This window comes from Cryptosporidium ryanae, assembly GCF_009792415.1.
Source record: "Cryptosporidium ryanae isolate 45019 chromosome Unknown contig_54, whole genome shotgun sequence".
In the NCBI taxonomy this organism is placed as follows: domain Eukaryota; phylum Apicomplexa; class Conoidasida; order Eucoccidiorida; family Cryptosporidiidae; genus Cryptosporidium; species Cryptosporidium ryanae.
Genome location: NW_027125506.1, coordinates 81,134 through 102,103, shown reverse-complemented (window position 1 = coordinate 102,103; position 20,970 = coordinate 81,134). Strand labels below are relative to the sequence as shown.

The following is a 20,970-nucleotide window of genomic DNA, read 5'->3' as shown; positions in this document are numbered from 1 at the left end:
TATGATATCCACTTTTTAAATAGATTTAACTCCTCAACCAGTTCTGCAATTTACTGCTATGATTTATTTACATTACGCTTGCAAACTCAAATTAATATCCCGGACATAAATAAAATACACACACCTTCAGGTATAAATAAAGAATTATATATGTTATTTGAAATTAAACCGTTCAAGTCTATGATAAAAATACTAAATTCTAGATAAAGATATTAATAATGTTTCTAGAATTATTATCATTTAAATAATGCTGCTAATTTTGGAATTGATTTGTTTACCTAGGAATCCCATCTCATATTTAGAAGCGTCCAATCCCTCTGTCTTTTTAAGATTGCATAGTTGGAAAGGAGCCAAGTTATTTAATATAGAATCAAAAATCTCTTTGTTGTCCTCATTTCTACCATTCCATATTCCAGTAACAATGTCTTCAGTACAAAGTACCCCGATATTCCCTAGACGCTCTTCAACAATATTATTGTCTGTAAGTAATACTTCATCGTTACCACCTTTATTTTTATCACCAGTATTGTTTATAAAAGCTCCTTTCTTATGAACTAATGTTTTAAGTAGTGCATGATTTGGAAATCCATAGAATACATATGGTTTTATTTCTCTAAGTATTTTCATTGTTTCATCATCATGGCTCAGGATAATTGCAGAGAAATTTTTCAACAATCTTAGTTTCTCCAATACTCTATATGAATTGCTTGAACCGCAATATCTGCTATTCCTTACTACTACCACTATTAACCTCCCATTATCTTTTTTTGGAGTCATGTACGGTTTCTTATCCTTATTTTTCAATCTTCTTCTATCTAATATACTATTTCTTGTTCTCTTTAAAATACTCTGTAATGTTGTAACATCGGGCTTGCGCAAATCCTTTTTTATCCTTTTCCTTTTTTCTCTATATTCCAATCTTCTTTTAAAATCAGTTACCTTTCTTCGGCGTAGTACACCTTCTGCAATCTTTAACTCTTCACCTTCATTTTTTGGTCTCAAAATATTATTTGGCACCATTGTTCACAAATATACGACCACCTAAATTAAGTAGAATGTAGCTATGAAACAGAATATAGTTATGTTTATTTTACTTAAATCTTGTGTCCTTTTATACTTTAATTACTCCTTTTCTTTCCTAAACTTTCCACCACTATATGGTTTTATCTATAATTTAACCGTTGCATACAGCATATGGCGGCATTAAAAAGTACTTTAAACTGTCAAATTAACACTACCGGGTTTTCCTTTTTTATATTAATTATTATATATTTAATTTGCAAAAACAAGGAAAAAATATTTTAAATATTCAACATTTAATGGTTTCTTTTTTTAATTTTGCGCTCATTTACTGGTCAAATCATATAATGAACGTGGAGCCGGTTCAAGAATATTAATAGTCAACGACTGACAAAAAAACAAATAGTACAAAGAACTAATAAAATTTATACAATATTGAATTGAACTCATATTCAAAATAGGGAAAGCAATTAAAAACATTAATTGGTCCTACATAACTTTAAATCAACATAAATGAACCAAAAGAATGATGATAAGAAACGAAATATATCGAAGAATAAAGAAAAAAAAACAAATGAAGACAATTTAAACAAAGAATTTAGAACTACATATAGTTACCTGCTCCAGATATCTGGAAAAAGAAATTCTAAATCTTCAGACAATAATGAAGTTATTGAAGCAGTGGAGAAACTATGGAGTCTGATTAAAGCTAAATTCCTACAAGTCTGTAGAAAACCTGTTTATTCTAGGGGAATACAGTCACTACTAAAATGGGGTTCGAATGAATATAGAGTTGCTATTTTTGAAAAGATGAAGAATTATATTGTAGAATTATCGATAGACAGTCATTCAAGTAAAGTAGTTGAAAAAATGTATAACTACGGCAATTCTGATATAAGAAAAAGAATAAGAAATGAATTGCTAAGTAAATTTGAACAAGTTGGATTCTCTAAATACGGTTCAAAGGTGTTTGGATATGTGTTTAGCGATAAAAGAAATCAAACAGATTCAATAGAGTCAATGAATAACGAAATCTTGCACAAAATACTAAGCACGAAGTTAGCAGATTTTTATGGAATGGAGAATTTGAATAAGGATAAATATAGCTCCTTTATTACTTTTTTCATAGAACTTAATGAAGAGAAAGCAAAGAAGAGCATATTGGATAATTCTGTGAATACCATACAAAAGTTTGTAGATAGTGAATTATTGGACAGACAATTTGTTCATTTATTGATTTGGAATTACATTAAATGTTGCATTTGTTATTATAAGAGCAGTAATATTAATACAGAGAAGAAAGATTTAAATATATTAAAGGGAAAACATTTACAGTTTGTTTCATTAGATAATATTACGGAGGAAGGAAAGGCATGCTTAAGGTCACTTTTAGAACAGATTATAGAAGGTTCTTATTCACTATTAAGTACGAGGGAAGGAGTAGATTCGTTAATAGTGTTATTAGGTTTTTCAAAGGCTCAACAAAGAAAAAAAGTACTTAAAAGTATTAAAAAAGATGTTTATGAACTTTCAATGAATTCAGTTGACTATTCTCTTATATTAAGATTGATGTCAACAACTGACGACACTAAAATACTTAATGAGGTTATTATAAATTCATTTATTAAGAACGATTATATTGACGTGGAATTACTTACAAATTCTAATTCGATTAAATTATTATTTTATCTCTTGGTTTCTCAAGTTTCTTCAAAGTGCTTTAGTCAATATGAACTTTGGGTGCTAAATCTCAAATCCTTTACATCATTGAAATCAAATGAAACAAGGAAGAATGAACTGAATAAAGTATTCATCCCGGCGTTGTGCAATACAATTTTTGGTCCTAAAAATAAAGAAGAAGTAACTGAGACTGTTATGGAGGTGCTTGTGAAAAGCCAACATGGTAAGGAGCTGCTCTTGTTACTATTACAATATTTAATTCGACAAAGCAAAACAGATAATCCTGGTACTAGCAATGAATACTACAATTACATTTCAGAATTACTAAGTAAAATGTCTAGTGTTGTAAGTGACAATAACGAAATACTCAAGGATATAGTGGCACATAGAACACTAGTTTCAGTTCTTAAAATAGCAAGCGAAGAGGAGCCTAAAATTTCATCTATGTTTGACGTTTTTAGGAACACTGTGATTCAGATATTTAAGAATAACCTAAAAGAAATGCTCAAATCAAGAGCAGTGTTTGTTCTTGTTGAAATGATAGGTCAGATACATGAAAAAAATAATTTCAAATCGTGTATAATATGGCGAACAAAGGTCAATGAATTGATTAAAAGTGAAATTCAAAATTGTATTCACGAATTAAAAGAAAGTGGAAGCAGTACTATAGGAATAGAACTAGTGGCTAAATATGCAAACATCGAACTCCAGTCTAATTTTTCCATCCCAAACAAAAAGAACAGTTTACTTGAACTAGATTTATCTAGAAGCAAAAAACAGATAAATAAAAGACAAAAATCCCAAGTTTTAATAAATGAAAAAATAAAGCAATGCAATAAGAAGGTTTGTTTATAAAATAAGTGATTTTAAATAAATATATTCGTTATTTCTACACATGTATAACATCAGTAAATAATATTTTTATTTAATTATAACTTTTTTACTTGTATAAATATGTATAATTTAAACTTAGAAGTCTTGTTATGAATATAAACATCCAGAATTGTAGTGCTGTTTTTATTCAAAATAATTATCACTGTTTGTATAAGCTCCAAAGTATTTATTTACGAATGATTTAGAATTAGAGCCTATAAGGTCATCTGTGACGCTTGGATCTTCAAGTATTTCTTCATCTGTGTAATCACTGTTTGAAAGGAACACATTTGAACTTTCTTGGCTTGTATCTTGAGTTTTAATAGAAATTTCAGTGGATGTCAGTGTTTTATTTCTGTTTGAAATTAAATTATCAATATTTATATTGTCCTCAAACTTATGAGCCAACATTTCTGTGTTGTTTTGCGTATTTAAGTCTTCTAATACGTCTAAAACAGGAGCATTAACTAACTGTGGTACCTTGGAAACGATTTGAAATAAGTCCTCATTTGTGTAGGAAGGTCTGTAAATGTTCTTCCAGGTGTTTGATGAAAGGGATAAATCCCATGGACAAATAGATTTTACCCAATTATACGAACTTGCAATAGATCCTCTAACTGGATCCCTTCTAGTGTACCAAACTATTTGACAATTATTTATTTTGTTCATTTTCGTATTTGTATCACCTCTGTCTCTTTCTAAAAGTGCACGAAAACTTTTTATCACACCTCCATGACAAACTATTATTACTCTTAGTCCTCCACAATTTTGACTTAGATTGTCCAAAACCTTTTCTATTCTTAAACACAAATTCGCAAGAGATTCTCCCCCAGATGGTTGCCAATAAAAGGAGTTTCTTTGTTTTCTCGCCATCTCATCTGGATGAAGCAATGCTCTCTCTTGGTGTGTTTTATTTGCCAAAACTCCTCTATCCCTTTCTCGCAAATATATATCTGTATTCCAAAGAGCGTTTGGCAGGCCGAGCATAGCTGCTGTTTCCATTGCTCTTATGTATTCAGATGTGAAACATTTATCGAAAGTAAAGCCTATGTTATTTTTTATATACTCACCTGCGATTTTAGCCTGAGCTCTTCCTCTATCTGTAAGTCTATAGAGGCTGTTGTGTCTGCGACGAAACTCCCCCGTCCACTGGTGAAATTCTCCTTGTCTTGCCAATCTTTGTGCTAAGTTACCCTCACTCTGACCGTGACGCACCAAAACAAGGTCTACTGGCATATTCTTGTACATTTTTTAATTCTCTTATTGCAAATATTTAAAACGGAAGTAATATTATTAGAATGAGTAATAAGTATATATTTAAACGAATAATCACCTTATATCTTTTAATGCAATTCATCTAATTATAAGGCAGTATTTCACATGCACAAAATAACCAGGTATTTTAATTTACCTCCTTTGATAATATTTATCTACAAACAACACTTTTAGCTATTTGTTCCTATTTAATATGTTCACGTAATTATTTTGTTTAAAATATAAAGGCGCCTACTTAAATATTAAATACCAACAGTGCGCCAGTAAACATTTTCCTTAGTACAAGAAATTAAAAACCGGTGTGCAGTAATATTTCGACGAGTTACCCCTCCCTCATTCCCTCCCTCATTCCCTCCCTCCTTCCCTCCCTGCCTAAACCTAAACACATTTAAGATTAGTGCTATAGAACTGTTGTTTGAAATTTATAAAATACATACAGTTAACTTTCATAATAGGAGGTTATTAACTTGTATTCGCTGACTGCCTTTTACCCATAAAGAAACAATTTTCTCTTATTTTTTGTATTCTTATTATCTATCTAGATCAAAAATGGTGAATCCAATAAGACCAGAGTGTATTCCCATGTCACATTACAATGACGATTTGAAATTCAACTTTTTAACATTCGGCAAAGATTACGACAGGTCTATTAGTGGCGACTGCCTTTTGATTTGCTTTCCTGGTTCAAAGGAAACATTTGGTCCCAGTAGTTATTTTGATTCTTTAAACAAGAGTTTGAATGGGATATTATATAACATATTGGACGAGGTTAACAAAAACTCAACATTGCAGAAAGAAAATAGTTTTGTTTCGTTTGATATTCCACCTAACTCAGTTGGAGCAAATTCAAATTTAAGAACAATAGCGTTATTTTCAACAGGTGAAGGAAACAAGAGTACACCTGTATTCCTAAATAAAATGTGTGCAAGTTTAGTAAGTATGAACAAACAGAATGGAGGTAGAATAAGCAGCTATTCTATCTTGGTTTGTTTAGATGATGTATCAGCTTGTGATATTATGTTATTTTGTACACAGTTTCCTTTTATTTCGATAGAGGAAACACGATTTAAGGGAGATTGTTCTGAATGTGATAATAAGAACAAGAGTAAACAGATTGAAAGAATCGAATTTGTGTTTAAAAGCGAGGACGTTAAAATAAAGTGTGATAATTTAATTAATAATGCAATTTCAACATCAAAGGGTCTTTTGTTTGCAAGAGATCTAACCTCTGCTCCCTCGAATTATTGTAACTCAGTAAATATGGCAGCTGAGGTTATTAAAATGGCAAAAGATGTTGGGTTAGATATTAAACTTTTACAACAAAGTGAATGTGAAAAGCTTGGGATGGGGGCATACCTTGCAGTCGCTCAGGGAAGTAAATCTCCACCTCAATTTGTGCATTTAACATATAAGCCAAAAGGTGAAGTCAAAAAAAGAGTGGCCTTTGTAGGGAAGGGAATAACAATGGATACAGGAGGTTACAACATTAAACACAGTATGATGCATTTTATGAAAGGAGATATGGGAGGAGCTGCCGCCGTATTCGGTGCTGCTTACGCTACTGGACTCTCCAAACCGAAAAATGTTGAAGTTCATTTTATATCTGCTATTTGTGACAATCTTATTTCTGCAGAAGCATATCATCCCGGATGTATTATTACTGCTTCTAATGGTAAAACAATCGAAGTTGGGAATACTGATGCAGAGGGAAGACTTACATTGGCAGATGCTCTTGTATATGCTAGTAAGCTCAATGTGGATACTATTGTAGATCTTGCAACGTTAACTGGTTTTAATGCCAAGTTGTTTGAGGGGATGTACGCTTCTGTGCTTGTAAACGACGACAACCTGTTTAATACAATCCAAAAGTGTGGCAAAGCCGTCGGCGAAAAGTTCTGGCAACTTCCCCTAGATCCAGATTATAAAGAATACATTATTTCCAAGATCGCTGATTTAAATAACACTACTGAAGGAAAGGCTCCCATTTCTACATCCGCATTGTTTCTTTATGAGTTTGTTAGTAAAGACATAAGCTACGCCCATATAGACATTGCTGGATGCTCTGGAATGGAAAACCTTGGAAACGGATTCGGTGTTAAAACAATTGTTTCTTTGATAAGAGAATTTTCAGACTGATTTTTCTATTAAGTACTGACTGCTTGGATTATTTGTTTTTGTTTAGGAAGATAATACCTCTGATACGTTTTGAATTGTAATTTAACCTTCAGTATTTTGCTTAATTGCCAAATTTAAACTTCCTGTTTATCAACCTTATATTGCGCTTCTGCATGTCCGATCTTACACACTAACCGCCGTTGTAGTTCCGGGTGACGGAGGTAACATCTAAATAGCCCGCCCGAACAATTAATTTGTAAGAGCACCGTTGGAAACGAAAAATAATAATGAAAATAAATAGTAAGATGGACATTTAGAGGAGACAAAAAAATACGTTTATTATAATCAATTAAATATCATTTTTTCCTAATAAAAAAAAAATAGAGACAAAAATCACTTGGATTGATCCTCCCGGTTCTAAATCTTCGATGAGGAATGCCAATATCGTAACAACAATCTTTATTGTTTTTGTTGAAGACTTCTTGGCAATGCCGTTAATCATTATACCTTGTTACACCAACGGTCTGAGGAGTGAAAAATAGAACTTTTATTAGTTGGAAACACAAGGAGGGTCGTATTTTTGTTTTATCTAGTTATTTGTCCTATTTGTTCCCTAATCGAGATTAATTAGATAAGTTTATCTTTAAACTCTATCCCCAACTCTTTAAATTTCCGTTGATTTGAAGTATATATCTCCATTAGTTCTTTCAGTTATATTTAAAATGTTATTAGTGACGTTAGTAAACTGTTGTGTATATATATGGTTTGTTGGTGTAGCGATTGTGTACTCGGTGTTTGCTAGATGATGATTACTTGATGGGCGTTTCAAGGAATACTTTTGATTATTATATTTTTGGCTTCTTCGTATTTGTGTCTCAATAGATTACTTGAGAGATAATTTAGTGACTTACTTTAACGCTCCAAATTCTGAAGAGATAAAGAAGTCTCAGAGTTAGGATGTCAAATAACATAATTATTGAATCTTTTAATATAGAAAGCTTTGAACCTTTTACTTCACTCCAATCCACTGAAATTGGTTTAATATCAATATTTAAAATTCTTGAAATAATAACAATTTCTATATCAAATGCCCATCCTTTAATATGAAGAGAAGGAAATATAGTTTTGGCATATTTTCTGGGAAACAATTTGAAACCGCATTGGGTATCTTTTATATCAGAGCTTACTATTAACAGTATAATTAGATGAAATATTTTATTCAATATGTATCTGTACCATCTTCTATATATTTTAACGTTTTGGTCTGTGGAATCACATATTCTGGATCCAAATACAATGCAATTTTCCTTGTTATCAAAATATGTATTTTCTAATTTTGAAAAACAATTTATTTTAGTGGCCCCATCTGCATCTGTCATCAATATTAAATTACCTGAAGATGATAACACTCCTAGCTTAACAGCATTACCTTTCCCATTATTGTACAAACACGATAACAATAACAACCCCCCATTAACGTTATTATTTAAATTACTGAACCTTTTAAACCAAAATTCTTTGCAAACTAATAATGTATTATCATTACTTCCATCATTAACTACGATAATTTCGTATCTAAAATTGGAATCTTGTTTACTTCTAGTTTCCATATAATCTACTATTGAATCTAAAGTGTTTAATATCCTTTCCTCTTCGTTGTAAGCCGGAATTACAACCGATACATAGATGTCACCACTATTACAAATATTGGATTTAATGTTATCCCATGAAATATCTTTACTTGTACTTGAAAAAAATACCTCAACTTGATCACTCAAACATCCATTTAATCTAGATGTTGCTATTACTTTATAAAATAGCCATATAATTATAGATGAAAAAATAAATAAAACAATATATAATGATAAAATTAAGAACATTTTACACTAAATTCTGAATGTCATTTATGAATTGTAAAATTGATTTAAATTTAATGTAATATTCCAAGTTATATTAGTTTCTTTTAGTATTTTTGTTAATTTTGTATGAATATTAAGCAAATTATATTGAATGAACCACACTTAAAATCTAACAAAAACAAATTTATTTGATTAATGTATACTTATATTTCATTTAGTTACGCTATCCGTTTATTACTTATTATTTGGTTGCAATCTTTGAACACAGAATATAATACAGTTTACTAGTTTAAAATTCCAATATAAAAGTACCATTAGAACATCAAACTTTGTTCTCTAGCTCTAGTTCTTGTAAATACCGTGATCTAAAAGCTCTTACATAAATACAAAATAATGATTATGTATTTAAATTATACTTTACCTTAAATAGAAACTTTAAATCCTAGACTCAACAAATGAAAAATGATACAAATAAGCCACACAAAAAATAATTTAAGTTAATTTACCAAATATTATTTAAGCCACTTCCTTTTGCTACATTATCCTTGGTATATTCAATCCTGTCACAAAAATTTACACTAAAGATTATTGAAATAAAAAACATTGGCGCCATTTCACCTCAAGAATTAACATGCATTTATTATTTAATTTGGAGTAGAAAGTAGATGTCACTTTGGTTTTGTGAATAAATAAAGTAGTAAAAGGGAGGGATTTAAACAAACAGCAATAAGGTAGAAATCATTTTGCATTTATTTTAACATATGAATATTTATTGCAGTTTTTAAATAATCATATCTCTTTACTTGGATTTAAAATAAGTTTCAATTTAACAGGGTAGTAATATTAAAATACAGTGGGTTTAATTTATTAAGGCCAATGAGCATAAATATAGGGCTTTATCTTTTAGCTGAGCAATCAATGTTTAAATCTTATTTGATAATACTAATAATTATATTGTTTACTGCAGAGACTTTTCAAGAAGTCCAAAAAGAGCTTCAAAGTAAGTGTTCCAGATCTGTATCTAGAAGAGTATTGTACAGCATAGAACAATTAACAAGGGAGGAAAGTGAATTTAAAACATACATGAAGCGAGAGTGCCAGCTAAATATAAATTATCATATATATAATAGTCAGGAGACAAATAAAATTGTATTTTCGAATGGACAGGTTAAATGTGGAATATGCAATCAAGTATTTGGTAACAATAATTTATATGATGTACATATGGATGAAGTGCATATGGAAAACAATAATGAGAATGAATTCATATGTTCAGAAATATTTTGTATTTATTTTGGGGTTTGTGAGGAGGATAAAAAATTAGATGCATGCAATTCAATGTTACTTGGTGATAATACTATTATAAATAATTGCAGGAAACTAATAAAAAATTGTTTTGATTTGGAAAACAAGGATTCAAGAATTTACGAATTAGAACTAAGTCACAAAATATGTGATAAGAATAGAATATTAACTTTAAATAAGTGCATCAATAGTGAAAATTCCGACAACCAAAGTATAATTATAGAAGTAATACTTAACAACTTCTCGATATTTTTGTTGCTTATAATAATTATATCAACATTTTATATTTCATATAAGGTTAATACATACATTAACAAAATTAAGTAAATAGTCAAAAGAAACAAATTCAAATTATAGGCTTCTACTTAAGCAGTAGTGCAAGTTGTTAATTTACATGTTACACACAATATTCTTGCGCTTAATAAATTACGAAATGTAAAAAAAAAATGTTATAAATAAAATTAAGCTATTTACAATGAAAGTAATTAAATAAGTAATTATGAAAATAGTTTCCTAATATCTTCTAGTTATATCAATTAAAATACATTTTTTTTATTTAAAAACTCCTAATTATATATTAAACATTAAGCAAAAAAAAAAGTTATATTAACTCACACACACGCACACACACACAGAAAATAAGGAGTAATTTGGTGTAAGTAAATTAGCACCCTTACCACTTCAAGTTAAAGACTTAGACAGTCTTCACATAATTGAAAGGTATAAACTTAAACTTAACAGAAAGTTATGTGATAGTCTTTATTTCGCTATTAATAAGTGAAATAATTAAGGGGTTAAACATAGGAATAACTTTTGGCCTTTAAATAAATTATTAATAAGAACTTAGCAAGCAAACAATATTATAAAGACAAAAATAGTTTTTGTTTCGAAAAAATTAATTCAAAATAAATAATATATGCCTAAAGGATTGATCTTTACAGAAAAATATACTACAGACTCCATAAACGTATAGGTGAATAATTAACAGTGGGAACGACAATAAGAGATATATGTATAAATATATACTATATTTGAATAATTTTATAAGATAGGTGGTATTGTTATGAAGTGGTTATATGGAAGCTCGAGCAATACAAATATATAAACCTGTTAACAAAAATGAGGTCAGGCTGGTGTATAGAATAAAAAATTCATTAGTCTCCGGTGAAAATGGCAGGCACCAAAAATCATATTCATTTAACAAATATGGGGAGGAAAATGCATGGAATATGGCCAAAGATGCATTTAAATATATAAATACTAATAACAAACTTCCGTTTGATTTCAGTGATCCCTGGAAAATGAAACTCATAAACAAGAAAGGAAAAAAGAATCACCATACAATTTTGGGAGGTAAGAATGTTATCAACATGAGACAGGGTGGGAACAGCGGTAATAGCGACAGCAATTATCAACATGGAAATAGTGATAACAATAAACTCGGGCTATCACCACCTTCAGTAACAATAGATGATCAAATTGAGTATGACTCAGCCCAATCTCCAATTTCCGGGATTCATTCTTCAGAATATGCATATAAACACGAAAATAAGATAGGTCGAAAAAAACAGAATGGTAATATGAATGTAGGCAATATTAATGAGAAAAACAATAGGATCCATGCATCTACATCAAGTTTATATATTCTAGCTTTGGCAGCTGCGGAAATGATAGAAGAAGAGGACAGTTTAATTGCTAAAAAGATTCCAAATATTGGATTTGACAACTCTGTTGAAATACCTAAACAACCACAAATAGTGCTTCCAGAGACTAAAAAAGAGAATCCTTTAAGTTATTCTCAACAATACGGAAATATAATAAACGATCCTATTTATGGTTTCCCATTATTATTCAATGGTCAATTTAGTAATCCATATATAGCAGCTGCTGTGCCTAGTACAGCATCCCTTTTAAGTAATGTTGAGAGCTATATGGTACTAGATCCATCATTTCAATATTTTGGGAACAATAATTTTAATGTTCAGAAATAATGGTTTTTACATTAATATTGCGTTGAAACAATGAACTTGGTTTTTTTTTATCACAAACAAATATACATATATAAAATATTGGAGCTCTAACATCGTTCAAAAACCCTATATAGTTTCTCTAAACTTGACAATTCTATTGTACTGTTTCTCAAATCGTCTTCATGTAATATTAGATTTGAATTTCCTTTAATGGATTGAAACATTGTTCTATTATCTTTAACGTGAGATACATAAAAATCAACCAATAAGTTAATTATGGAGTCAATTAAATTATAGAAGCTGTCTAAATTACAAGTTATTATAGATGAAGCATTGATACAGTTTTCACTAGACAATTTGTGGTAATTCCAAAACTCAAAAATAATATTATCCATAAACTCTGGTAGATAATCAAAATTTGGAACAAAATTACCAAAGCAAAGTGGAAAAGTTAATATAGTTCTATTATTTAGGTCAATATCTATTCCAATGTATTTTAAATATGTAAAATAATTATTAATAAAATATTCGTAGAATTCAACAAATTCATAGTTTTCTTTTTTGTCTTTAAATACTTTGTTTCCTGTATTGTCATCCAAATAGTTCGATATTACACATAACTTTCCTAATTCAATTGGTGGACTAAATCTAATTAAAGGTATGAATCCCAGCCTGTAAAATATTGATTGTTTAATAGATATTCTTGCCAATCTATTAATTTCAATCATCATTATTTTGCTGTGTGCTTGTATAATTGACCAATTTTGATTAACTTCACCAATATATATTCCATTTATTATACTTTTTGTTATGTTGCTTAAAACATCTATATTGCTTGTGATTGAATTATAGATCTCATTCTCCAAATTATTTATGAATTTCTTTTTTACTTCCAAAAGGTGAAATGACATCTCATCGTTCATTTCTACAGAATTGACGTTCAATGTCCAAGTTAATACATTAGATGTTGATACATATGAAGAAATGTCTAATAATCTAAACACTTGGCCGCTTTTTGTATTGTTACATTCATTTACGATATTAATGTCATCAACCTTGTCACTTTCAATATTATTCATTTCACTGTCCTCTTGGAATAGTTTTGCTTTGCTGTCTATTTTTGAGATATCATTATTTATCAAGTTCTTGTCTGAAGTTGAAATATATTCTGAGCCAAAACCCTCGTCTCTTTCTTCTACTAAAAATTCCTTCACTTTATATTCCAATTTTTTACATCTTTCGTCTGAAATATTGCTTTCAAAAGAGTATTCCTTTACTTTGTATTGAGTTTTTCCATTATTATCAACAATTTTATTATGTTTTGAGGAGTACTCACTTGCGTTAGATTCCACCTTTTCATCATTAAAAATTGTTGATTTAATATCAAAACTCGTACTTTCGGTGAAATTTTGTGTTGGACTATAATTCATTTCCTCGTTAGGCAAAGAAACACAGTTTACTGAGATAATCTCTTCTGATGATTCATTTAACAATGGAATGCTTAAACATTTTGCAAAGTTTCCTGTTGTGCATTCTTGCAGAGAAAGCTGATTGCAATCGGTTCTGACTCTAGTAACAATTTTAGTGTGAGAGTTTGAATCCAAATCAGACTTTTTCGTGAAATTTTTAATTTCAAATTTTGGTTTCTTTTCTAAGACCATATTTTTAGAATAATTCGAACTTTTAAGCAGTGATATTATCTTTTTCTGTATGTAATCAGAAATTATCACTTCGTGCTTAATGTATACTAGGTTTTTTGTTGGATGTACATTCGGGTCTAAAGTATCTGATGGAACCTTGATTGAAATATAGACCCAATATTTAGTTTTTGTATATTGATAAGCAACATCTATTGCTTGTTTTATAGAATCATTTTTTACTAAACGACCATTTACAAATATAATCAAATTGCTTTGTTTAGGGTTATAATTAAGTCCAGAAAAAAATAATTCTACGTTATAATCTGGTATTTTATCAAATAAACAACTTTCTATATTATTATTATCTTCTCTGAAAGTAATATTCGAAATAGTAACATTAATTAATTCCTTAACAAGCTGTGAACCATATATTACACTTATTGCGTTTTTTTTAGTTGCCTTCTCGCCTCCATTTGTTCTTAAATCAGTTGCGTTATTGCCGTGTTTCCTTACTGAAAAAGATACACACGGAAATTCTATACTATACTTTTGAATGAGTTCCAAGCATTTAGAGTACTCCTCCGTAGCAGAACCAAGTGCTCTCTTTCTAGCTGGTATATTGTAAAATAAATCTGTAAATTGAATTACAGTGCCTCTTTTAGATAATGCTATATCTTCTATTTCTGAAATCATTTTTCCATCCAAGAAATTTGCTTTGTACCCACATTTGGAACCCTCTGTAATCGAAGATACGGTCAAATTTGATACATAACTGATACTCGATAGAGCCTCACCCCTAAATCCAAACGTTTCTAGATTTTCTATATCTTTTATAGTGCATAATTTGCTTGTTGTAAACCGTTCGCACAGTAATGGAAAGTCGCTTTTGTCTATTCCGCATCCATCATCAGATACCTGTAAACTTTGTGTTCCACCTTTTTTAAGTTGAATGTTGATCGCTTTAGAGCCCGCATCCAAGCTATTTTCAACCAACTCCTTTAATGCATGTGATGGACTTACCACCACCTCTCCAGCAGCTATCCGCGAAATAACTTCATCTGGAAGCTTTTTTATTCGACGATAAACCATCTAAACTCACATAAATAAAGAAATAACCATAAAATGAATTGAAATTCCACTCCTAATATTTTATTACTCTTTGCTGCTTCATTTTTACTCCCACAAAATGTAATTTGGCGCCAACGAAGAGCTTTAAGGTTCTTACAGTTACAGCTGCTTAATACCGTAGAAATTTCGATAGAATCATTATTTAATTAGTGAAAAATTATATTTTGATCCCTAATTTGAAATGGAACAGTTCAGTTTTTGTTGTAAGGACAAGTTGATGTAAAAAGTTCTCACAGGTCTATATTTCTACCTATTGTGGTCTTCGGAGGAAATGTCCACTCATTCAAAACAAATCAAATCAAACGTCAAAGTAGATCTGCCTGAGTTTCCTCAAGCAGCCTTGTATTTATTCGGGGAATAAAACAAGATAAAAAGACCAAATTAGTAGTTTGATATAACAAGAGAAAAGAGATCCTCAATTAACTGAAGATGAATATAAACTTTTTTTTTGTAAAGATTGTCACTTTAAATTCAAATAGTTATTAAAGGACTAATTGCCAGTCGATTAGTTGTATGACCTAATTATCAACAACATTGCACTATTATGAATATGAGATTATGACTATTGTCCTAAACAACTATCAGTCTAGATTCCACCTCTGAGTCTTAAAACCAAATGTAACGTGGACTCCTTCTGGATATTGTAATCAGAAAGTGTTCTTCCATCTTCCAGTTGTTTGCCAGCAAAAATCAAACGTTGTTGATCCGGTGGAATACCTTCCTTATCTTGAATTTTTGCCTTAACATTCTCAATTGTATCTGATGGTTCCACCTCCAGGGTAATTGTTTTTCCTGTTAGTGTTTTGACAAAAATCTGCATACCTCCTCTGAGACGCAAAACTAAGTGTAATGTAGATTCCTTTTGAATATTGTAATCAGACAAAGTTCTGCCATCCTCTAGTTGTTTACCGGCAAAAATTAAACGCTGTTGATCTGGTGGAATACCTTCCTTATCTTGAATTTTTGCCTTAACATTCTCAATTGTATCTGATGGTTCCACCTCCAAGGTGATTGTTTTCCCAGTTAGAGTCTTAACAAAAATCTGCATTTCTAATAATCTGAAAGAAACCTAAAAATAATAAAGTTAATTATCAGACAAAAATCAACAATTTAATCTTTATAATGGGATCGTAATTCGAAGTTGAAAAAAATGCATACACATTTACACAATCCATTAATATTCACACTCATTTTGTTTCTTTTTCCCATTTAAATAATGAAAGTTTATGGCTTAACATTTCAAATCTGTTAATTCATTTCACCCAAATCTATTTTAAATAAGAAAATTTTTAAAAATATACCGAACATATGAGGACTTCAGCAATGTTGTATAAAAACAGCTCTACCCTAAACAATAAATAGCCATTGAATTATTAAAAGGAAGTAATATGTTATTATAACCAAATAAACAAAAAAAAAAAAAAAAAAGATTTGCTTATGTCGAATGTATTCAGTAATTAAGTAAATATGAACCCCACCTTGCCCCACCTGAATCAAAGCCTTTTTAATCAAACCAATTCCAACACATAGCCTATCAGTGACACTTAGTCAAATGTACATAAGGACAAAACAAATCAGTATCCCATTTATTTTTAACCTTTCATTTATTGGCACACTCACTAAAACCATAAATCATATTTCGAGTTCAAAATCCAAACCAATTACTTGCCATACTATATACTTCCACATTGATTTAATAGTAAACAATTGAAAAAGATATACGTATGCTCAACTTCAGAATAAATCATGTAGACTGTAATTCCCATTAAAATAAAGAAAACTCACCGAAATTACTAATAATTAAGAAGTCTATTTTATTCCTTCACTAAAAATAATTTTTTTTTTCCTTCAAAAACTCTACTTGTATTGTTTCATTGAACCTCTCGACATAGACATTGTGGGCAATAATGGCGGGTATGTGTTTGGCGGGGATTTCTGCTCTTGTGCATGTATAACCTCCTACAGAGGCTCAAAAACATATAAGCTTAATTGTTATATGTAATATTGCAAATAATTGAAATAGTGTGGAATAATAAAAATAAAGGAAGAATAATAAATTTTTTTCAATAATGTATTCTACTCGTATTTTGCTTCGTATTTAGCTCCTTTTAACATTTCTGTTTAATGCCTTTTTTTTGTTGAACAATGTTTGTGCTTTGAGTTTTTAATATTTGGACCGATTTTTAATGTTGATATTTGTTCTAAATAGTTAGTAAAATGTGATATTCACCTTTCCGTTATTCGTGCTACGACCAAAGCAATTTGTCATTTCAGTGGCCTGAACTTAAAGCATAAAGGTAAACGTGTAAAAAAGAAATGGTATACGTAAAAGTTAATATAAATATCTAGATACATACGATTATGCTAATTCCGTTTAAAAGTCACATATTTTCTGAATCTTTAAATACGAAAGGGATGTCTGAAACCCTGAATAGTTGTGCAGATCCAGATCCCCCAGCAATAACAAAATATGAATTTACATGTTTTGAAATTGATATACAACCTAAAAGAAACAAGTTCGAGTAAAATTTTAGTTTTTTGGTGTTAAATAATGACGGTTTCGTTGTTACAAATAACAATAATAAACTTACTTGAGTCCCATATAGGAATTGAAACGTCTTTGATTTTATGAACATTAACTGTTTCCTTTGTTTCAGAAACGTAGAAAATTCCAACTTTTTGATCCCAAGAAATAGAAAATATTAAGTTTCTTCCACAGTCAAAGCATAAGTCTCTGATAGATGAAAAATGAGCATTTGAAATAAAAGACAGTAAGTCCCCATACTTTGCGGATAAAACCGATATTTTTTGATCGTGCCCGGAGGAAACAATTATACTTTTTTCGTTAAATAAATTTAAGTTAACAACTATTATTGAGTTAACACCTGAAGTGTGAGCCTTGACCTCGTACTTAAATTTAATTTCAGAAATAAAACTCTTAACAGATCCATGTTTATCTAAATTGTATTCATAGGCCTGAACACATCCGTTAGATAGTCCGATAAAAATAGTTATCTTCTTCATTAACTTTTTCAACGCCAAAGAAAGAGGAACAAATTTGAGTGTTTTAATTATTTTTCTTCTTTCATTTAACTTTAATCTTGAGTTATTTTCAATGGTTAATTCAAAATCAAAAACGATCAGCTCGCCTTTACTTGAACCAACTAATACAACGAGATCATCCTTATATATATTTATGTTATCGTTTATTAACTTCTCGTCATTATTATCATTAATATTTTCTTTTGTAGAAAGCAATACTGCATCTAAAGAAATAAACCGTGAATTTGACTCAAATTTGTTGTTTATGTTGTTTGAAAATACGAGCCTCATTTCTAATTTGTTATTTGAAATAAATACAAGTTCGAAAATGTGTAACATTCTTCTTCCACCAGAAACCAATATTATATTTAAAGAATTTGTTACCTTTAATACTTTAATTTTTCTAATAGGATCCAAAAGTCTGACTGAATAAATAAGATTCATTATATTACAATTTGAAATATCATATATTCTCAATATGTGATCTTCTCCACCAAGTGCAAACCTTGAATTATCTATCCAAGAGACTGAATACATTAATCTAGACGGTGGACTTGAATACAAACTATGCAATATTGATGTTACTGGAATAGAAGTACTTTTTATGTTACTTAGTAAATATATCATGTTAATTTGAACAATTTTTATTGATGGTTTATCGCACCAAATTATTTCTATAATGTTATTTCCGTCAATAAATTTACTATTAACTTGAAACGAACGTTTAACACCACCAAATTTGTGCTGAAATATTAATATTGGAGCTGAAGTTATACTTTCTTTCATGTAAAAGAAACACAAGTTGTGCTTGAGAGCTCCTATTAATAACCAATCATTTGTTTTTTCTATGTTCATACATTTAACAATATAATCACATTGCGTCTTGCATTTATGTACCCATTTAAGTTCAATTTTATTGCTTAAAATATAATTGTTTATTTTTGAATCTTGACCGGTTGAAATAAATCCAGAATTACCAAAAATGTCTGATAACCACATTAAACTAGAAACGTTTCCTCTGTGTGATGAGATTAGTGAATCAAAAAGCTTCAAATTAACCTCACTTTTGGTTTTAGTTTCTTCTGAAATATCGATCGAATATTCAAGTACAAATATGTTTCCTGTTACAGTGCCACATACTATTTTGCCATTAGCATTAGTTTTACTTTGATTAGAAATATTATCATGACGAAGTATATCTAAGCACTTTATTTCTCCATATTTTGGTGTTCCTATTATAGGCACCACCTCTGACGTCCATTGAATGTTATTTTCAACACCACTTATTATCTTTTTTGAAATAGATGCACCTACAATTCCCTTTGAGCATGAAGATAATGTCAAGTACAACCTATCTTTAATAATTTCACATACTTTTACAAACGTCACGTTTTCATTCCAATACCCATGAATAACTTCATTTTCCCATAGTAATCTTTTACTCGTTAAGTCAAATTGAGCATTGATAACTTTACCTTTGGAAGACCCTAGTGAAAATAACAAAGTCTCGCTTGCTGACATTGAATAAATTAGATCTTTAAAACAATGTATGCTATCCTTATCCCAATGACTAATGTGATTTTTGTCCATCATTCCTTCGATTTTGTTGGCGTACTGTAATAATCCACCTCTTGTTACACATAATAATTCATTTAGATTAATTAAATATGCTCCTTGATACCAATTACTATTATCACCAATATTCTTTATACAATTACTATAATATTGCAGATTTTGTGGAATTAAATTTGATTCTTTTATATGTAAAGCGTCTACAATATCAGAAGACATAGCTTTTTTTAAAGAAAAACTGTAATTAACATTTTGATTCTCACATATAGTTGAATATTTCCAAATCTTCAAATCACCACCTTCACCTCCTGAAGCAAAAATCAACTCAGAGTTTTTATAATTTCCAATAAATTTTACAATCCTCCCACCTCTACCTTGATGAGCATTAACATTTCTTTCCTTTGAATGTAAAACATTCCTATCGGAATTTTCTTCCTTATTTAACTCCCAAACGTATAAGCAACCATCTTCAGAAACAGAAACAATTAGTTCCATTTCCCAATAGCAATCTATTGACCAAATTATTGCCTTGTGGTCTATCAAATAGTGCGTTAACCTGAATGAATTGCCACCACTTTCAAATGACTTTGCTTTCCAAACGAGTATTTTTCTATCATCTGAACAAGATATTATTGTTTTTTTGCATGGGGAAACTAAAACATCGTATACAACTCCATTATGACCTTTTAATACTTGGTTCTCGGTTACTTTTCCAGTACAAACATCCAAATCCCAAATATTAACAGTGGAAAATGCTGAGCCTGCAACTATCATAATTTTACTATTATTTTCATCTTCATATTTACTTAGTTTCATGCAATAAATTGTAGGACAGTTCTCTATTTTGTAGTTCATTATACATCCAAAGGGTTGGTTTGAATTTTTTTCTGTTGTAAATAAATAAATTATTCCTTTTGAAGTTCCTGATATCCATTTTCCGAATCCAATGTTAATAGATACTAAAAAAAAGTCATTTCTATTTATTTCACTTATTTTAATCATTCGAATACAAGTATTAACTTGGGTATTAGCTTCTCTTTCAATAATATCGCTTTCATTTTTAGAAAACAGTTTATACCAACTTATTTTTGATAAACCAGTTACAGAAATGATATTACCTTCGTTTCCTTCATATATACCATATACATTATGAGATTCGTGATAAATTTCATTATAATATAAAGTATCCAAATTATCAGAGTATATTCTTATTTCATTACCATATCCTATTATTAATATATTTTGATCTTCATATTTAGTTTTTAAAATCGTATTTACTGGCTTCAGTGAGCATAATCTTTCTATTGTATTGCACATTTCTGTTCACCTCCAATTCTCATTTTGCTCTTAGAAGCTAATTAAAGATCAAAATATGCGTGGTCAATCTAATATTAACTTTTTTTCACTAGGCTATTTTAACATTTTAATGTCATGTCTTATTGAGACAGGTCAAAATTTATAGTAATGTATGTGCATTTAATCTAAAATGAA

The 20,970-nt window shown here is 29.8% G+C and overlaps 10 protein-coding genes across 10 annotated transcripts; 4 read left to right on the top strand and 6 right to left on the bottom strand.

The window, feature by feature from the left end:
• Positions 1 to 240: 240 nt before the first annotated feature.
• FG386_002809 (uncharacterized protein) lies at positions 241 to 1,020 on the bottom strand (the record flags this gene model as incomplete). Its single annotated transcript, XM_067342024.1, has 1 exon — positions 241 to 1,020. The coding sequence occupies one exon, from the start codon at positions 1,018 to 1,020 to the stop codon at positions 241 to 243; it is 780 nt and encodes a 259-aa protein (XP_067198605.1).
• A 513-nt stretch (positions 1,021 to 1,533) lies between these two features.
• On the top strand, positions 1,534 to 3,555 carry FG386_002808 (uncharacterized protein; the record flags this gene model as incomplete). The annotated part of the gene is made up of 1 exon (XM_067342023.1): positions 1,534 to 3,555. One exon carries the CDS (start codon positions 1,534 to 1,536, stop codon positions 3,553 to 3,555), a length of 2,022 nt encoding a protein of 673 aa, XP_067198604.1.
• A 162-nt stretch (positions 3,556 to 3,717) lies between these two features.
• On the bottom strand, positions 3,718 to 4,821 carry FG386_002807 (uncharacterized protein; the record flags this gene model as incomplete). The annotated part of the gene is made up of 1 exon (XM_067342022.1): positions 3,718 to 4,821. One exon carries the CDS (start codon positions 4,819 to 4,821, stop codon positions 3,718 to 3,720), a length of 1,104 nt encoding a protein of 367 aa, XP_067198603.1.
• A 576-nt stretch (positions 4,822 to 5,397) lies between these two features.
• FG386_002805 (leucine aminopeptidase) lies at positions 5,398 to 6,984 on the top strand (the record flags this gene model as incomplete). Its single annotated transcript, XM_067342020.1, has 1 exon — positions 5,398 to 6,984. One exon carries the CDS (start codon positions 5,398 to 5,400, stop codon positions 6,982 to 6,984), a length of 1,587 nt encoding a protein of 528 aa, XP_067198601.1.
• Positions 6,985 to 7,862: 878 nt separating this feature from the next.
• On the bottom strand, positions 7,863 to 8,843 carry FG386_002804 (dolichyl phosphate glucosyltransferase; the record flags this gene model as incomplete). Its single annotated transcript, XM_067342019.1, has 1 exon — positions 7,863 to 8,843. The coding sequence occupies one exon, from the start codon at positions 8,841 to 8,843 to the stop codon at positions 7,863 to 7,865; it is 981 nt and encodes a 326-aa protein (XP_067198600.1).
• An 855-nt stretch (positions 8,844 to 9,698) lies between these two features.
• Positions 9,699 to 10,454, top strand: FG386_002803 (uncharacterized protein; the record flags this gene model as incomplete). Its single annotated transcript, XM_067342018.1, has 1 exon — positions 9,699 to 10,454. One exon carries the CDS (start codon positions 9,699 to 9,701, stop codon positions 10,452 to 10,454), a length of 756 nt encoding a protein of 251 aa, XP_067198599.1.
• A 749-nt stretch (positions 10,455 to 11,203) lies between these two features.
• Positions 11,204 to 12,118, top strand: FG386_002802 (uncharacterized protein; the record flags this gene model as incomplete). Its single annotated transcript, XM_067342017.1, has 1 exon — positions 11,204 to 12,118. The coding sequence occupies one exon, from the start codon at positions 11,204 to 11,206 to the stop codon at positions 12,116 to 12,118; it is 915 nt and encodes a 304-aa protein (XP_067198598.1).
• Positions 12,119 to 12,204: 86 nt separating this feature from the next.
• FG386_002801 (uncharacterized protein) lies at positions 12,205 to 14,826 on the bottom strand (the record flags this gene model as incomplete). The annotated part of the gene is made up of 1 exon (XM_067342016.1): positions 12,205 to 14,826. One exon carries the CDS (start codon positions 14,824 to 14,826, stop codon positions 12,205 to 12,207), a length of 2,622 nt encoding a protein of 873 aa, XP_067198597.1.
• Positions 14,827 to 15,451: 625 nt separating this feature from the next.
• Positions 15,452 to 15,913, bottom strand: FG386_002800 (polyubiquitin-C-like; the record flags this gene model as incomplete). Its single annotated transcript, XM_067342015.1, has 1 exon — positions 15,452 to 15,913. The coding sequence occupies one exon, from the start codon at positions 15,911 to 15,913 to the stop codon at positions 15,452 to 15,454; it is 462 nt and encodes a 153-aa protein (XP_067198596.1).
• Positions 15,914 to 17,409: 1,496 nt separating this feature from the next.
• FG386_002799 (uncharacterized protein) lies at positions 17,410 to 20,796 on the bottom strand (the record flags this gene model as incomplete). Its single annotated transcript, XM_067342014.1, has 1 exon — positions 17,410 to 20,796. One exon carries the CDS (start codon positions 20,794 to 20,796, stop codon positions 17,410 to 17,412), a length of 3,387 nt encoding a protein of 1,128 aa, XP_067198595.1.
• Between the last annotated feature and the right edge of the window lie 174 nt (positions 20,797 to 20,970).